Below are 14,162 nucleotides of genomic sequence, written 5' to 3'. Positions count from 1 at the left end.
TACCGCCCCCCCGTCCCGCGCCGCTTTACGGCCTGTCGTAAACTCCCCCCCGCCCATTGCGGCGGCCGCCGCGCAGCCGTAAAGCGGAGCCGCCCGCGCCCCCCGCCCGGTACCCGCGGCCCCTCCGGGAGGGATTGGGGGGGCGGGATGGGGGGAGAGGGGCGGGGGTTTGGGTGGGGGGCTGCGGGCTGGGCGGGGATGGGTCCGGGGTGGGGGGCTGCCAGGGGAGCTGGGCTTGGGGAGGGGCTGGGGGGGGTCTCAGTATGGGGGGGGCTGTGGGACAGGGTCTGGGGTACAAGGCATGTGATGGGGGTGTGTTGGGGGGCGTCTGAGGTACAAGGACTGTGATCTTGGGGGGTCTGGGGGCTCTGAGGTACAAGGGCTGTGATGTGGGGGGGTCGGGGGTGGTCTGGGGTATAAGGACTGTGATGTGGGGGATCTGGGGTGGGTCTGGAGGGTCTGGGGTACAAGGACTGTGATGTGGAGGGGTCTAGGGGGTCTGGGGTACAAGGACCGTGATGTGGGGTAGTCGGGGGTGGGTGTGGGATACAAGGACTGTGATGTGGGGGATCTGGTGTGGGTCTGGAGGGTCTGGGGTACAAGGAGTGTGATCTGGGTGGGTCTGGGGGCCGTGGAGGTGGGACTGGGGGGCTGAGGTTGATGTTTGGGAGGGGGCTGCTTGTGGGGCTGGGTCTGAGGGTCTCAGTCAGGGGGGAAGGGGCTGTGGGGCACAGGGGTCTGCAGGGCTGCGTCAGCACACACTGCCCACCGCTCGGGGGTCCCGGCTCAGCCCCTCACAGCCTCGGTGCCCCCTCCCCACGCCCCCAGGCCGGCACCATGGCGCAGGTGGGGCACAGGGTGGATTACCTGGCCGGATTCTGCTGCCCGGTGGGGGGGCTGGTGGCAGGCAAGCCGCGGGTGCTGTGCCACGAGAACGAGATCTACCTCTCCAACGGCACCGAGTTCGTCTACGTGTACGACCAGGAGGGCAAAGTGCTCAAGGTGAGGGGCTTGGTGGGGTGGGGGTTCACTGTGCCCCCCATCCTGTGGGGACACCCCTTTCCCTACCCCTGGATTCCCTCTGTCAGCATCCAACAAACAAACCCTACAAGCAGCCCCCTTTGCTGTGGGGTTTGTTGGGGTTTGGGGGTGCTGCCAGCTGGCCCCTCTCCCAGTCCTGTGGGACACACCGGGGCTTCTCTCCCCCAGGCCTGGCTGCTGTCCCCGCTGTCACAGCGCCCTGACTGACACGCTGCTGCCTTTGTTAATTTGTTCTGATTACCATTTCTAAGAAATCCACCGCTGTACGAGCGGGATCTGCCTCCCACACTGCGCTCCCGCTCGGCAAAGTAGAGCACGTACCCTGCTCCCTGTTTTCCTTCCCCTCAGGGAGCGGGAATGACAGGCTGCCTCAGCCCCTCTCCCACCCCCCAGCCCAGGAACACCCAGCTGGGTGCTGCCCAGGGATCCCTTTGTCCCTGGAAACCGCTTTGGATCCCCCTCTGCAGGGAGCCGCCCTGTCCCAGCCGCCCGCGCGGGTGCCGTGGGAGGTGACATTTGGTTGTGTCCCCCCCGCCAGGCTGTGTTCCGCTGCCCTGACCAGGTGTGGCACGTGGAGCTGCTGCCCCAGCCCCGGCAGCTCTACATCCTGTGTGCCCACAGCGGGATCTACTGCGTGTCCCTGGAGCAGCAGAGCAGGTGAGCAGGGGTGACCCCATCCCAGGGCTGCCCTGCCTCTCAGGCTCTGGATCCGTCTCTGCCGGCGCTAACAGCTCTCCTGCAGGAGCTCACTTCCCAGGGCCGGGCAAAGAGGCGGCCAAGGCACACGCTGGCTGCTCCCCTCGCCTTGGCTCAGAGCTCTTCCCTGTTTTCCCAAAGGTTAATGGAGCAGACGGACGGCGACGGCCAAGAAAGCAACGGCCCCTCCGGCGTCTTCCCGGTGGAAGCGGACGCCTGCATCTTCCCCGACGCCAGCCTGAGCATGTTCACCCTGCTCAGCACCTTCGTCATCACGCTGGCCCAGGACGAGGGCAAGTGGTGGATGCGGCTGCACGAGCTGCCGCGCCCGGAGCAGGACGGGCCCCCGTACCGGCAGGTCAGCCAGGTGGAGTTCTGCCCCGGGAGCCCTCCCGGGGACGGCGCGGGGGACGCGCCACCCTCCTGCTTCCTGCCCGTGCTGTGCTGCGCGGCCGCGCCCGGCACCCAGGGGCTCTGGTGCTCGGGGGGCTTCGTGCTGGAGGAGCCCCTCTTCAGCCTCCTCTTCGGCATCGACGCGGCCATGCTGGAGTCGCCCATGATCCTGTGCGGCTTCCCGGACGGGCAGCTCTGCTCCGTGCCCCTCAAAGCCCTCAGCTCCTCGCCCGCCGCCGACGGCTGCCGCGACGTGTCCACGCCGGCGCCGCCCGTGAAGATCCTGCACCACCTGGAGGAGCCCATCGTGTTCATCGGGGCGCTGCGCACCGAGCGGCGTGGACGCGACGACGACGACGACAACGACGACGACACCGACACCGAGGCGCCCGCGGGCGAGCCCGGCTGTGACTGCGTGGTGGCCGTGGGCCACTACGGGAAGATGGTGGCGGTGAAGGCGGATCAGCGGGAGGAGGCCACGGTGCCCGAGCTCAGGGAGTATTACCTGCGGGGCCCCATCCTGTGCGCGGCCTGCGGCAGCGGCTCCCGCATGTACTACAGCACCCACTCCGACATCTCCGCCGTGGACCTGGACTGGGCGGGCGACTCCTCGGACCCCGAGGACACGGAGAGCGGCGCCGGCGTGCTGCCCCCCGTGCTGTCCCCGGCCAGCCTGAGTATCTGTAGCGTGGTGGCGCTTTCCTTGTCCTCCCGGGCCTCAGAAGGTACTGGGGGCAGCAGGGTGGGATCTCAGCTCTCCTCTCTTTCCAGCTCTGTGTGGGGTGGGTGGGGCTCCATCTTTCGTCTTTGTTGGCTCGCCTTGGTTTTGTAAGTTGTTCTCGTCCATTGTGATTCCTGCTCATCCCTGCTCATTCCCAGTCCCTCAGCTTGGCATTGCAGGAGGTGGCCAGCCCTGGCAGCTGTGGGGCAGCCCCAAGCCAGTTCAGATCAGGCTTCCTCCAAAATGAGGTGTTCAGTGTGCCTCTGGACTGGCTGCCCACAGAGCCTGTGCCACCAGCAGGTCCCCTGTGTGACAGCTGGGTGCTGCTGCCCTTGGCCAGGCACAGGGTGGTGTCCCCTCTCAGAGCCCTGTGTGTGAGCAGGTTGTGCTGTGGTGATCCATGTCTGTCTCCATCACATCCCACTTCCCTCAGGAAGCAGTGCCGTGCTGCTTCCTGTGCCCCCCACCTCAGCCATCCAGGAAGGCCCTGCTCCCTTCCTGGCCCCTGACCCCCCTGCCTGTGCCCGCAGGGGAGTCGGAGCTGTTGGCCCTGTCGGCCAAGGGCCGCCTGGTGTCCTGTGGGCTGTGCAGCCCCGAGGAGCCGGACGTGGAGCTGACCCCAGCTGAGATCGGCCGGAGGATCAAGGAGCTGCTGTCGGGGATTGGGGACACCTCAGAGAGGTAAAGGTGGCACCAAGCTCGGGGTTGTGCAGGTCATTGCCAGTAATTAATTATGGTTTGGGTAAGAGAGACCTTAAAGCTCATCCCATTCCACCCCCATGGGCAGGGACACCTTCCACTATCCCAGGTTGCTCCAAGCCCCATCCAACCCATGTGGGACATTTCCAGGGATCCATGGGCAGCCACAGCTTCTCTGGGCACCCTCTGCCAGGGCCTGCCCACCCTCAGAGACAACAATGCCTTCCCAATATCCCATCTAACCCTGCTCTCTGGCAGTGGGAAGCCGTTCCTCTTTATCCTTCACTCCAGGCCCTTGTCCAAAGTACCTCTCCAGCTCCCTTGGAGCCCCTTTAGGCACTGCGAGGGGCCCTGATGTCTCTCTGGAGCCTTTTTTTCTCCAGGCTGAACACCCCCATCTCTCCTCAAGCTTTTCTCTTGGAAAACCACTCCAGCATTTACCTTTCCTGGCTGGGAAGCCCCCCCAGGCTCGATAATATAAAACCAGTGTTTGAGGGCAGCCCCCTCCCATGGCACAGCCACCCCCGGTGCCGTGGGCGGGCTGGCAGCGGCAGCCATGGCAGCAGAAGGTGGCACAGGCAGGGTGCCAGGCGCCTGCCACGCGTGCCAAGGCGGCAGTGACAGGCAGGGCAGGCACATGCCTCCATCCTCCGTGGCTGGCTGTGTGGGGAGGGGCTGTGGGTGAGCCCCCCTCCATCCTCCATCCACAGGGGCATTCCTGAGCTCTGGCTGTCCTGAGCCACTCCACGGGCTCAGCTCCCATGGAACGTGGATCTGTGGCTGCCATGGCAGAGAAGCTGGCGGTTTCCTGTGGTGGGATCACGCCAGGAGCAGCTCAGCTTGGCAGCGCAGCGCCATCCCGGTGTCCCTCCCGTTGTTCCATCCCTGTCACACTGTCCTTGCAGAGTGTCCTTCCTGAAGAAAGCTGTGGACCAGAGGAACCGAGCCCTGGCCAGCCTGAACCAGGTGATGAACGTGAGCGCGGCGCTGCTCTCCAGCCAGGAGGGCCACAAGCCCATCGCCTGCACCGTCACTGCCAACTGGAGCTGCCTCCTGCTCCAGGACACCGTCACCATCTCCTGCTTGCTGGAGAACTGCAGCGAGTACAGCCTGGAGGAGGGCTGGACCCTCTGTGTCCAGCTCCTGGCCGGCCCCTGTGCCTTAGAGGAGGAATCCGTGGATTCGGCCACCACCTTCACCTTCCCCATTGACCAGCTGCTCCCTGGCACCAAGCGGGAGCTGACGCTGCCCCTCGGCCCCGCTGCCGACACCAAGCTGGACCTGCCTCTGACCATCTCCTGTGCCCTCTACTACAGTCTGAGGGATATTTTGGGCAGTGGCTCCGACTCCTCCGAGGACCTGGATGACTTCCTGCCCGACGACTCGCCCCTGCTGTCCCCGGACAGGGAGGGCATCTGCCTGCCCCTCAGCCAATGCACCATTGACATGCTCCAGTGCCTGCGTTTCGGGAGCAGCCCCCCCGGGCCCAGCGCCCCCCCTGCCCCCTCAGACCCTGTGGAGACCTTCCTCAAAGTGTCCCGGGAACAGACTGGGCCCGAGGAGGGGCAAACCCCGGCAGAGGAGAGCCTGCCCCCCTCGGCAGCGTCCATCCGGGTGTCCTCGGAGCTGCTGAAAAGTGCTCTCAAAACCTCGGAAACAGGTGGGTCCCTGGAGAGGAGCATCCCAGCAGTGACAGAGGGGCTCCTGGGGCGGAGTGGCACTGTCACAGCCCCTCCCTTGGGCACAGAGGGCTGTGTGACCCCATTGCCCCCAGCACAGCCTTGGCACACGTGGCAGTGACACAACTCTGTGTGTCCCAGTGTAGGGGGGTCCTCTGTTACCCCTGCCCCCTCAGGGGCTGTCTCAGGCACACACTGTCAGCAGTGTCACATCTCTGCTCTGTGCTTTGGTCCCCAGATGTCCCACTTTGCTGTGCCACCCTGCGCTGGCTGCTGGCTGAGAACCCCGGGGCCGAGGCGCTGAGCACGGAGGTGGCATCGGTGTGTGGCACGGCACCCGACGGTGCCCACGTCCAGCTGCTCGTCAGAGAGGCAAGGAATGGGTTAGCCCTGAGCCAAGGAATGGGTCATCCTGCAGGGAAGCTCCATCCCACAAAGGCAGCTCCTTCCTGGAGCCAGGGAGATGAGCGGGTGCATGGCCGTGCCATTCTGACCCCCTCCCTTGGGCTGCACAGGCAGCATTCCCACTCCATTCCCCCAACCCTGGGCTTCCCAAAGGCTGTGGTCATTTCCCTCCCTCTCCACATGTTCCCATTTCTTTGGTTCTAGAAAATGCACTGGGATGTGGGTTTGGGTTGTAAATCCACCCCATGCAGAATTCCCCTCTAAAGGCACAGGGAAAACAGGGATTTCTGCCCAGCTCTCCTGCCTGACCCCACCTGAGGGGCCGCCAGGTACCTGGCACAGGTGGATTTGCACCTGAGAGCTCAGATGTCCCCAGGGTGATGAGTGACAGTGTTCATTCTGCCAGGGCTCACCTGGTAGCACCAGGCTGGGGACAACTGCTCCTGAGAGGGTGGGAGGGTTTGGGGGGGTCTGGAGCCTTCTGGGGAGCCTGGTGCCTGTGGGGAGGGGCTCTGGCCCCCTGGCAGTGACACTGCTCTCACTGTCCAGGTGGCCATGAATGACCTGAGCCCTGCAGGTCCCATCCAGGCTGTGGAGATCCTGATGGAGAGCCCATCCCTGGCCCACATGTGCAGGACACACCACGCCGTCATCCGGCGCATACAGGTACCCCCCTGGGCCAGGGGCACCCCAAGTGACCCCAAACCCCCTGGGATGGAGCCTGGGCTGCAGTGGGGGTGTTTCTATAGTGCCATGGTGTGACAGACCAGCGTCTGGGGGTGCCAGATGTGGGGTTTGGGCTGCCCTGAGATTTGCCAAGGATGGGGCTCCCAGGATCTGGGGGCTGCTGGAGCTGTGGCTCCCAAGGCTGGGACTCCCAGGGGCTGGGGCTCCTAGGATTGGGGTCCCTGCGTTTGGGGGTCCCTGGGGCTGGGTGCTGCCAGCTCCCCCAGCCCCGTCCCTGCCTCCCTCCCTGCCTGGCACAGGCGCTGGTGCTGGAGCAGGCGGCGCAGGGCTCGGGCCCCCCCGACCTCCGCATGCAGTACCTGCGTCAGATCCAGGCCAACCACGAGGTGAGCCCCCCGATCCCCTCCCTCCCTCCCTCCCCGTGGGGACCCCACCCCCAGCCCGACCCTCACCCTGCCCCGCTCCTGCAGATGCTGCTGAAGGAGGCGCGGACGCTCCGGGAGCAGCCCGGCCTGGCCGGGGACGGGGCTGAGGGCTCTGCCACGGCCACCGAGAAGCTCCTGAACATCTACCGGCAGCTGCGGAACCCCAGCCTGGTCCTGCTGTGAGCGGGGGGCGGCCAGCCCGCCCCAAACCCCGCCGGCCGGGGTGGGGGCCCGCGGGAGAGCCCCCCATCCCACCTCACCCCAGCCCACCAGGGCAGGAGCGGGGCCGGTGGCCGGTCTGGCGGGGGGTGTGTCTGTGCGTGTTTCGTGGTCGTGTTGTCGGCAGCACCGGGGGCGTCTCGGGGCTCCGGTGGCGGAGCGGGGGCTCCTGGGCTGGCCCAGCCCTGCCCCGCCGCCCCCCAGCCCGGCCAGGCCGGGGCAGCCCCCCGGGGCCGCGCTGTCTTGTGGATCCGTGGTAGTGTAGTGGCCGTGCCGAGCCGAGCCGGGCCGGCCGCGGGCTGAGCCCCCCGAGCCGCCTTCAGGATCAGGACAAACAGGGTGCTGTGCCCGGGGGAGCCCCGTTTTCTGCTGGGCAGGGGAGGGGGTCTCCGCTCCCCCGTTGTTTCTATAAATGATCTCGTATCTCCATGCTGGGGCGGCGTGGTCCGGCCGCGGCCCCTCCCGCACCTCTCCACTGTCTGTAACTCTGTCGTCTGCCATGAAAACGATCCTGTTGCTCACCCCGTGCCTGGCTCTGTTCCTTTCCGTCCTCCCCGAGGGTCCTGGCCGCTCTCGGGGTGGGGGTCTCCCACTGCCACCCCCTGCTCCCCCAGCCTGGCGGAGGAGCAGCCCCCTCGGGCTCCTGCCTGCTGTGGCTTTGCTCTGCTGACCCCCCCATCCCGTGTGGCACCCTGGGGGTCCCTGCATCCCCCTGGCCCCCGGATCAGCCCCTTCCATGGGCTCTGTGCGCTCCTGGGAGGGAAGCAGGGCTGGATCTCCATGGGAAGGAGGACGCGGTGCCTCGGTGTGATGATCCAGGTGACTTTAATGCCGTGAGTGGCGGGGGGGGGACACAGCTGCCACCACCCCGCATTGCCAGGGACAGGGACAGGGACAGGGGGGTGGCCGCGGGGGGGCTCCGGGGGTGGCTCAGTACTCCCAGAGCGTGGCCCGCAGCACGGACTCGCTGTCGGCTCGCAGGGTCCCCGCGGGGTCCCCGCGCAGGTACCGCCCGTTCTTCCCTTTGATGGCCACGCGGCCCCGCTCCCGGAACTCGAAGAAGAAATCCTCGGACAGGTCCCCGTCGCTGCACACCGAGCCGCTGCTCGCCACGTACCAGTACTTGCCCCCCTGGCCTGCGGGGAGCCCCGGGGGTGTCAGTGCAGGTCAGGGACCCCCAGGGCCGCCCGCCCACCCCATAGCCCCCCCTAGCCCACCCACCTTGGATCTGGTAGGCGCCGTCGCTGAAGGTGATGTGGAAGACGTCGTAGACGGAGCGGTTGGAGTCGAGCAGGTTGGAGCCCCGGTGGTAGCAGACGAAGCCGTGCTCGCCCCGCAGCACCAGCATGGGCCGGTTGATCAGCTTCAGAGTGAACTCCTCGTCCTCCCCTGCGCAGCACGCGGCCCTCAGCACCCCGGGGCACCCCCGGTCCCCCCCGTGCCCCCCAGCACTCACCCACGGTGTCGCTGACGGCCGCCAGCTGCCCGTTCCTCTTGGTGCACACGTAGCGGCCGTTGCTGGCGCGCAGGGCCACGCGCCGCCCGCGCCACTCGATGTCAAACATGGTGTTGGCAGCGCTGGTGGCAGAGGGACAGCGTGAATTAGGGGTGCCTGTGTCCCCCCAAACCATCTCTGAATCCCACACTGCAGCCTCACTCACATTTCGGTGGCCACGGCCTGGATGCCCCCGTGGGCCACCAGGGTCCAGTAGCTGCCGGTGTTGGTGTGGAGGCTGCACTTGTTGGTGTCACGGTCGATCTGCAGCTGGAAGGTCTCGTGGTTCAGCTCCTCATCCTGGTTTGCTGAGACATTCACACCTGGGGGAGAGTGGAGGTTGGTGCTGGTCCTGCTCTGGACCACTGGTCACGCTCCAGCCATCAGAGCCATTCATGGTCCAGAAACTGGCACTGGTCCTGTCCTGGCCCTGGGCAGCAGCCTCAGTCTGGCCGTGGTCACCGATCCCACTTTGGCACTAGTTGGCACTGGTCCTACTCCAGTCATCATCAGTGACCCCACTGTGACCACTGTCACCAATCCCAACCCAGCCACAGGCACTGATCCCACTGAGCCATTGTCACCAGTCCCACTCAGGCCATCAGGACCAGTTCCAGCCCATTGTCACTGTCCCACTCCAGCCATTGGCACCCATCCTGTTCCAGCCATGGGTATCGGTTCCACTCTGTTGGCTCCTGTCACCAAAGCCACTCTGTCCACGGTCACTGATCCCGCTGTGGCCACTGGCAGCGATCCTGCTCTGGCCAGCAGGACCAATCCCATTGCAGCCATTGTCCCACCCCACCCATCACCACCATGGCCACCCTCCCCTGCCCCCAAATCCTCCTGCGAACAATTGTGCTAATTGGGCTGGTTAATCAGCTTGTCACCGCCGTGTCCATCTGGTCACAAACCCCTATTTATAGCTGGTCCCCCTCGTCACCCGGCACTAAGCTGCTTGGCACAGGGGTGGCACTGTCCCTGGGGGGCACCTGGGGTCCCCTTGGGTCTCCAACAAGGGGTTCTGCTCACCTGTGGTCACATCTGCTGGCTCTACACACGTGTGTGCACACAGGGTATCGTGTGTGGCGTGCACAGGCACACGTGTGACCCTGTGGACGCTGCACAGAGTGTGACACACCTCTGTGTGTGTGTGTGTGTGTGCACGTACACACCTGTGCACACCTACACCCCTGCACGTGTTCACACACACACAGAGCCCTGTGCACGCCCACAGAGTCCTGCACACGCACACACGTGTGTACACACACACCCACACCTTCCTCCCCAGCTGCTCCCGCTCCATCCTCGCTGACCTCAGCCCCCCCAGGCACACAGGACCCCCATGTCCCTCTCCAGCAGCCAGGCTGGGGTCCCCCATGTCCCCAGGACGTGGCTGTAGGATCCTCCCCAGGCAGGCACAGCCCTGTGGGGTTGCTGCTGTGGGGCCTGCCCCAGGGTGGGGGTCCCAGGGGTGCTCCCACAGAGCTGTGGGGGTCCCTGGGTGGGCAGGGAATGGGTGTGGGGAGCTCTTACCCTGCCGGATGGAGACATATCTGCCATTGGCCGCCGTGAACACCACCTGGGGGTGACTCTCCTCCAGGTCAAAGAGTTCATCTTTGCCCGGCTTGGAGCTGCGGCCGGATTTGAGGGTGCCGGTGGGTCCGGTGGGCGCCAGGTACTTCCCGTCGCAGTCCTTGAACGCCAGCTTGCCCGCCTTGAACTCGAGGGTGTAGCCGGTGCCGGCGCCGGGCTCGGGCACCAGGGTGCCATCGCAGCGCAGGTAGCGCTCGTCGGCCGTGCGCAGGCTGTACTTCTTGTCCTGGAAGCAGAGCGTGATGAGCGCGTCCACGCCCCACGGCAGGTTGCTGTCGGTGGCGATCTCGTCCTCGTGGGCGCTCAGGTGCGCGTAGCGGCGGCGGCTGACGCTCAGCAGGTTGGCCTGGGGGTGCATGGCCAGGTGCACGGTCCAGAGCTCGCCCTCGGTCACGCTGGGGGCGAAGCAGGACAGGCGGTCCTCGCGGCCGCCGAAGAAGCGCCGGTGCGGGGCCGACTGCAGCGCCCAGCGCCCGTCCGACTGCGTGATGATGCTGAAGCCTTCGTCCCGGCCCGGCTGCTCCGCCTCGCAGCGCACCTTGCCGTCCTTGTCGGCGCCCAGGTAGCGGCCCAGGTGGCTCTTGAGGAAGACGATGGAGCTGTCGGCTTCATCCTGCTCCAGCGTCCAGATCTGCTTGCGCTTGAGGCTGGGCGCCGAGGCGTTCACCTTGTAGCCGAAGCTCTCCGCCGTCAGGTAGCGGCTCTCGCAGTTGATCAGCCCGAACTGGATCTTCAGCACCTGGTGGATCCCATTCGTTGGCATCTTCCGCCGAGGCGGGGCGGCCCCCGGGGGCCGGCGGGGGCTCCCCGGCGCTGCCGAGCCCGGGCGTCGCGGCGGGGCCGGACGGAGCGCCCGCGGCAGGGGCGGCCGCGCTGCCCGGGACCCACGGAGCGGGACGGGGCCCCGAGGGGGCTGAGACGCGTTCGGTCACCCGCGGGTGGGATTAGAGAGCGGCCGGCTTGCGATGGGCACCGGGGGCGCCCGGGCGAGGGGGCACCGCGGCAGCCCCCGGCCACGCCACCGTCCCTCGCCGCGGCCCCGTCCTGCTGTGGCGGAGCCGCGGGTGGAAAACTTGGGTGGGAACCCGATCCGGGCCGGCGTATCCGTTCCGATGCCGGCGGGTTAAGGTTACCGGCCCCTCTGATTCAGCAGCGGGTCACCTCCAGCCGCGCCGCCTCCCGGCCAGCCCCTAAGCGCCTTTTCCAATTAGCCAGGCATTTTGATTAGTGTAAACCTTTTATCCTGCTTTGGGGCCCTTGGCCTCCATCTGTCCTGTGGCCCCAAATCCCTCCTGCAGCTGTGGATCGGGGTCACGGACACCCCCGAGGGGCGTGGGCTCCTTCGGGGCTGAGCCCGCCCGGAGCTCACGGCAGAGAGGAGGGTCCGATGGGGGTCCGGCCCTTGGAGGGGACAGGAGGGGATGGGGACAGGAGGGGACAGCGGGGTAGGCGACAGTAGGGGACAGTCCCCACTCCAACCCCAGCCCTGCTGGGACCCCCGGCCTCGCCCACGCTCTACTGGGGAACCGACGGGGACGGGCTCTGTCAGCAGCCGGGTCCTCCGAAATGCCCCGACCCCCGTGCCGGGCTCCGGCCGTGCCGTGGCGGTGCCGCTGCGGCTCCCGCCGCCGTCCCCCGGGCCCTGCGGCTCCGGTGTCAGCCCGGTGCCCGGTTATTGTTCCCGCACACAGCCCCGGCTTTGGTTGCTCATGACTTTTTCATGCCGGGCTGGCGCTGCCCGCGCCGGGGGGTGCCGAGGCCCCCCGAGCCGCGACACCCGAGCCGCGCCCGCCCGCCCGCTGTAACTGACCCCCGAAACGGAGCCGGCTCGGCTTTCGGGGCCCGCCGCGGGGGGAATAAATGGGTCAGGGGCCCGGGGGGCCCGGGGGGCCGCGGCGCTCTCGGTGGGTGCCCGCCGGCACCTGCCCGGCAGCGCGGCCGGGAGCGGCATTTATACACGCCGGCCCCCCCGGCACCCCCGGCGGGGTCAGGTTCCCCTCGGGGGGGCCCTGGGCGCTGCCCCACAGGCACAGCGTGTCCCTGCGTCCCCCCGGCCTGGGGACAGCCGGACCCCTCCCCGCTGAGGGCTGCTGGCACCGGACGTGCTTGGGACAACCCCGCAGGGGGCTGCGGTGGGCGACCCCTCGGGGTGGGTGTCCCCCCGATTTCCGTCCAACACCAGGATGGAAAATGGGGGTGCTGCGCTGCCAGAGGGGGTCCCCAGCCCACATCACTGGTGGGGGGCTGGCAGAGGGGAAGGGGGGAGGGGGATTCAGCCGTGCCCCACACCCCCGGGGGGTCAGGAAGGGTCTTGGGGTGGGGGTCAGAGAGTGTCGGGGCTCTGAGGGGGAGCCCCTCCTGGTGTCCACCCAGGGAGGGGTACGGGGGGGCTGTGGCGGTACCTGGGGGGCTGTGGCGGTACCCCGGGGGTCCCAGTCCCCGGCAGGGAGCTGCACAGGGATGGGGGGGCTCAACCCTGCCCCAGCAGCCCGGGGGTGTCAGGGCAGGGGCTCGGGGGGTCCGCTGGGGGATCAGGAGGGGAATCGGGGACCTGCGAGGTGGGACCCGCCCACCACCATCCCACCACCATCCCACCACCATCCCACCACCATCCCACCACCATCCCACCACCATCCCACCACCATCCCTTCACTCCGCCCCTGCGCACGGGCAGCGGGGACGGACGGACGGACGGAGGGACGGACAGACAGACGGACACCAGGCGGCGGGGCGTGCCGGGGGTGGTGCCTTCCTCCTCCTCCTCCTCCTCCTCCTCCTCCTCTTCCTCCTCCTTTTCCTCCTGGTCCTCCCGCCCCCGCCGCTCCCTGCCCGGCCCTGCCCTCCCTGAGTCACGGCTGGGGGCGGCCCCGGGGCCGTGGCGGGGTGCCCGGTGCTGCCCAGGGCGGGGGGTGCGGCCGGGATGTCCCCGGGGACGCGGGGGGTGCGGGGGTCACCTGCACGGCCCCCCCAAGCCAGAGCCCCCCCGGGCCCTCCGTGTCCCACCAGGGCCCGGCTCGGGGACACGGGACCCTCCAGGACCCCCGGCACCCCCGAGGCCACCCTGGGTCGCTGCCGCCTGTGCACCCCGACAGTGCCCGTGTCACCCGTCCCGGTGGCACCGGGAGCTGCTGGGCAGGGCTGGGCAGGGCTGGGGACCCCGTGGGACGTGGGGACAGCGGTGGCCACCGGTGCCACGGGCTTGAGTGGCACCAGGAGCGGGCGTGGGTGGCCTGTGGAACGGCGTGTGGGTACCTGGCACAGCACCTGGCACCATAGGTGCTGCTCGGGATGGCCCGTGGCTAATGTGACATGGGACATTGGCTACCTGAGCGACATGGCTGCTTGACACGGGGTGTGGCTGCCTGGCACGGGGTGGGGCTGCTTGAATGGGACACGGTGCATGGCTGCCCGGTGGCACACGGGTACCTGGGGTGGCACTGGGCCCCTGGCACAGCTGTGGCTACCTGGCACAGGGTGTGCCCACCTGAGATGGCACCTGGCTGCCTGACAGAGTGTGTGCCCACCTGAGATGGTACCTGGCACATTGTGTGCCCACCTGTGATGGCACTAGGCTACCTGACAGAATGTGTCCCCACCTGAGATGGTACCTGACACAGGGTGTGCCCATCTGAGATGGTACCAGGCTACCTGGCATAGTGTGTGCCCACCCGAGATGGCACCAGGCTGCCTGCTGTGCTTTGTGGCACCTGACACAGGGCATGGCTACCTGGCATGGGGCGTGGCTGCCTGCTCCTGGCATGCCCACCCAGGACCCCGGGCACTCACCTGGCTGGCACCGCACAGGTGCAGCCATGGCAGGGGGGGCACAGGGCCCCGAGGGGAAGGGGGTCGGGCACGGGGAGCCCCCAGGCTGGCTGGGGTGCGCTGGGGCTGGGGTGGCTGCACTGGGGTGTCCCTGCGGTCACCGGGATGTCACCCCAGGTGTGCGGGGGGCGCGGGGCAGCACAGCCGGGGCTGGGGGTGCCGTGCCCGGGCAGAGCTGTCACCTCTGGGACCCGCAGTGTCACCTGGGGGTGCCGGGCTGCACCGGGGGTCCCCAGCCCGGTGCTGGGGGAATGGGAGGCCATGGCTGGGGGGTCCCAGTG

At 67.7% G+C, this 14,162-nt stretch overlaps 2 protein-coding genes across 3 annotated transcripts; one reads left to right on the top strand and one right to left on the bottom strand.

Moving 5' to 3' along the window:
- The first annotated feature begins 58 nt into the window (after positions 1 to 58).
- On the top strand, positions 59 to 7,486 carry FAAP100 (FA core complex associated protein 100). Of its 2 annotated transcripts, XM_058038691.1 has the most exons (10): positions 59 to 109; positions 829 to 1,002; positions 1,580 to 1,698; positions 1,879 to 2,855; positions 3,382 to 3,532; positions 4,456 to 5,210; positions 5,468 to 5,601; positions 6,184 to 6,300; positions 6,621 to 6,707; positions 6,792 to 7,486. In XM_058038691.1, the coding sequence occupies exons 2-10, from the start codon at positions 838 to 840 to the stop codon at positions 6,927 to 6,929; spliced, it is 2,643 nt and encodes an 880-aa protein (XP_057894674.1). In that variant the 5' UTR covers positions 59 to 109; positions 829 to 837; the 3' UTR covers positions 6,930 to 7,486. The 2 variants fall into 2 exon arrangements, with proteins under 2 accessions (XP_057894674.1, XP_057894673.1); XM_058038690.1 differs by lacking the exon at positions 59 to 109 and having other exon boundaries at positions 726 to 1,002.
- A 409-nt stretch (positions 7,487 to 7,895) lies between these two features.
- Positions 7,896 to 10,819, bottom strand: FSCN2 (fascin actin-bundling protein 2, retinal). The gene is made up of 5 exons (XM_058038972.1): positions 9,997 to 10,819; positions 8,627 to 8,783; positions 8,422 to 8,543; positions 8,187 to 8,354; positions 7,896 to 8,101 (listed from the first exon to the last, which is right to left on the bottom strand). The coding sequence occupies exons 1-5, from the start codon at positions 10,817 to 10,819 to the stop codon at positions 7,896 to 7,898; spliced, it is 1,476 nt and encodes a 491-aa protein (XP_057894955.1).
- Positions 10,820 to 14,162: the final 3,343 nt, after the last annotated feature.

This window comes from Melospiza georgiana, chromosome 21, assembly GCF_028018845.1.
Source record: "Melospiza georgiana isolate bMelGeo1 chromosome 21, bMelGeo1.pri, whole genome shotgun sequence".
Taxonomy (NCBI): Eukaryota; Metazoa; Chordata; class Aves; order Passeriformes; family Passerellidae; genus Melospiza; species Melospiza georgiana.
The sequence above is the reverse complement of the archived record's forward strand: the minus strand, read 5'-3'. Positions and strand labels throughout refer to the sequence as shown.

What these genes read in the sequence shown, in the direction of transcription:
- FAAP100 (XM_058038691.1), top strand. Translation starts at nt 838, where the DNA reads ATGGCGCAGGTGGGGCACAGGGTGGATTACCTGGCCGGATTCTGCTGC. An exon ending in GTCCTCCCGGGCCTCAGAAG is followed by an intron (nt 2,856 to 3,381) that starts GTACTGGGGGCA and finishes CTGTGCCCGCAG; the next exon opens with GGGAGTCGGAGCTGTTGGCC. An exon ending in ATTGGGGACACCTCAGAGAG is followed by an intron (nt 3,533 to 4,455) that starts GTAAAGGTGGCA and finishes CTGTCCTTGCAG; the next exon opens with AGTGTCCTTCCTGAAGAAAG.
- FSCN2 (XM_058038972.1), bottom strand. Translation starts at nt 10,819, where the DNA reads ATGCCAACGAATGGGATCCACCAGGTGCTGAAGATCCAGTTCGGGCTG. An exon ending in CAGGCCGTGGCCACCGAAAT is followed by an intron (nt 8,544 to 8,626) that starts GTGAGTGAGGCT and finishes CTCTGCCACCAG; the next exon opens with CGCTGCCAACACCATGTTTG. An exon ending in CGGCGCCTACCAGATCCAAG is followed by an intron (nt 8,102 to 8,186) that starts GTGGGTGGGCTA and finishes GGCTCCCCGCAG; the next exon opens with GCCAGGGGGGCAAGTACTGG.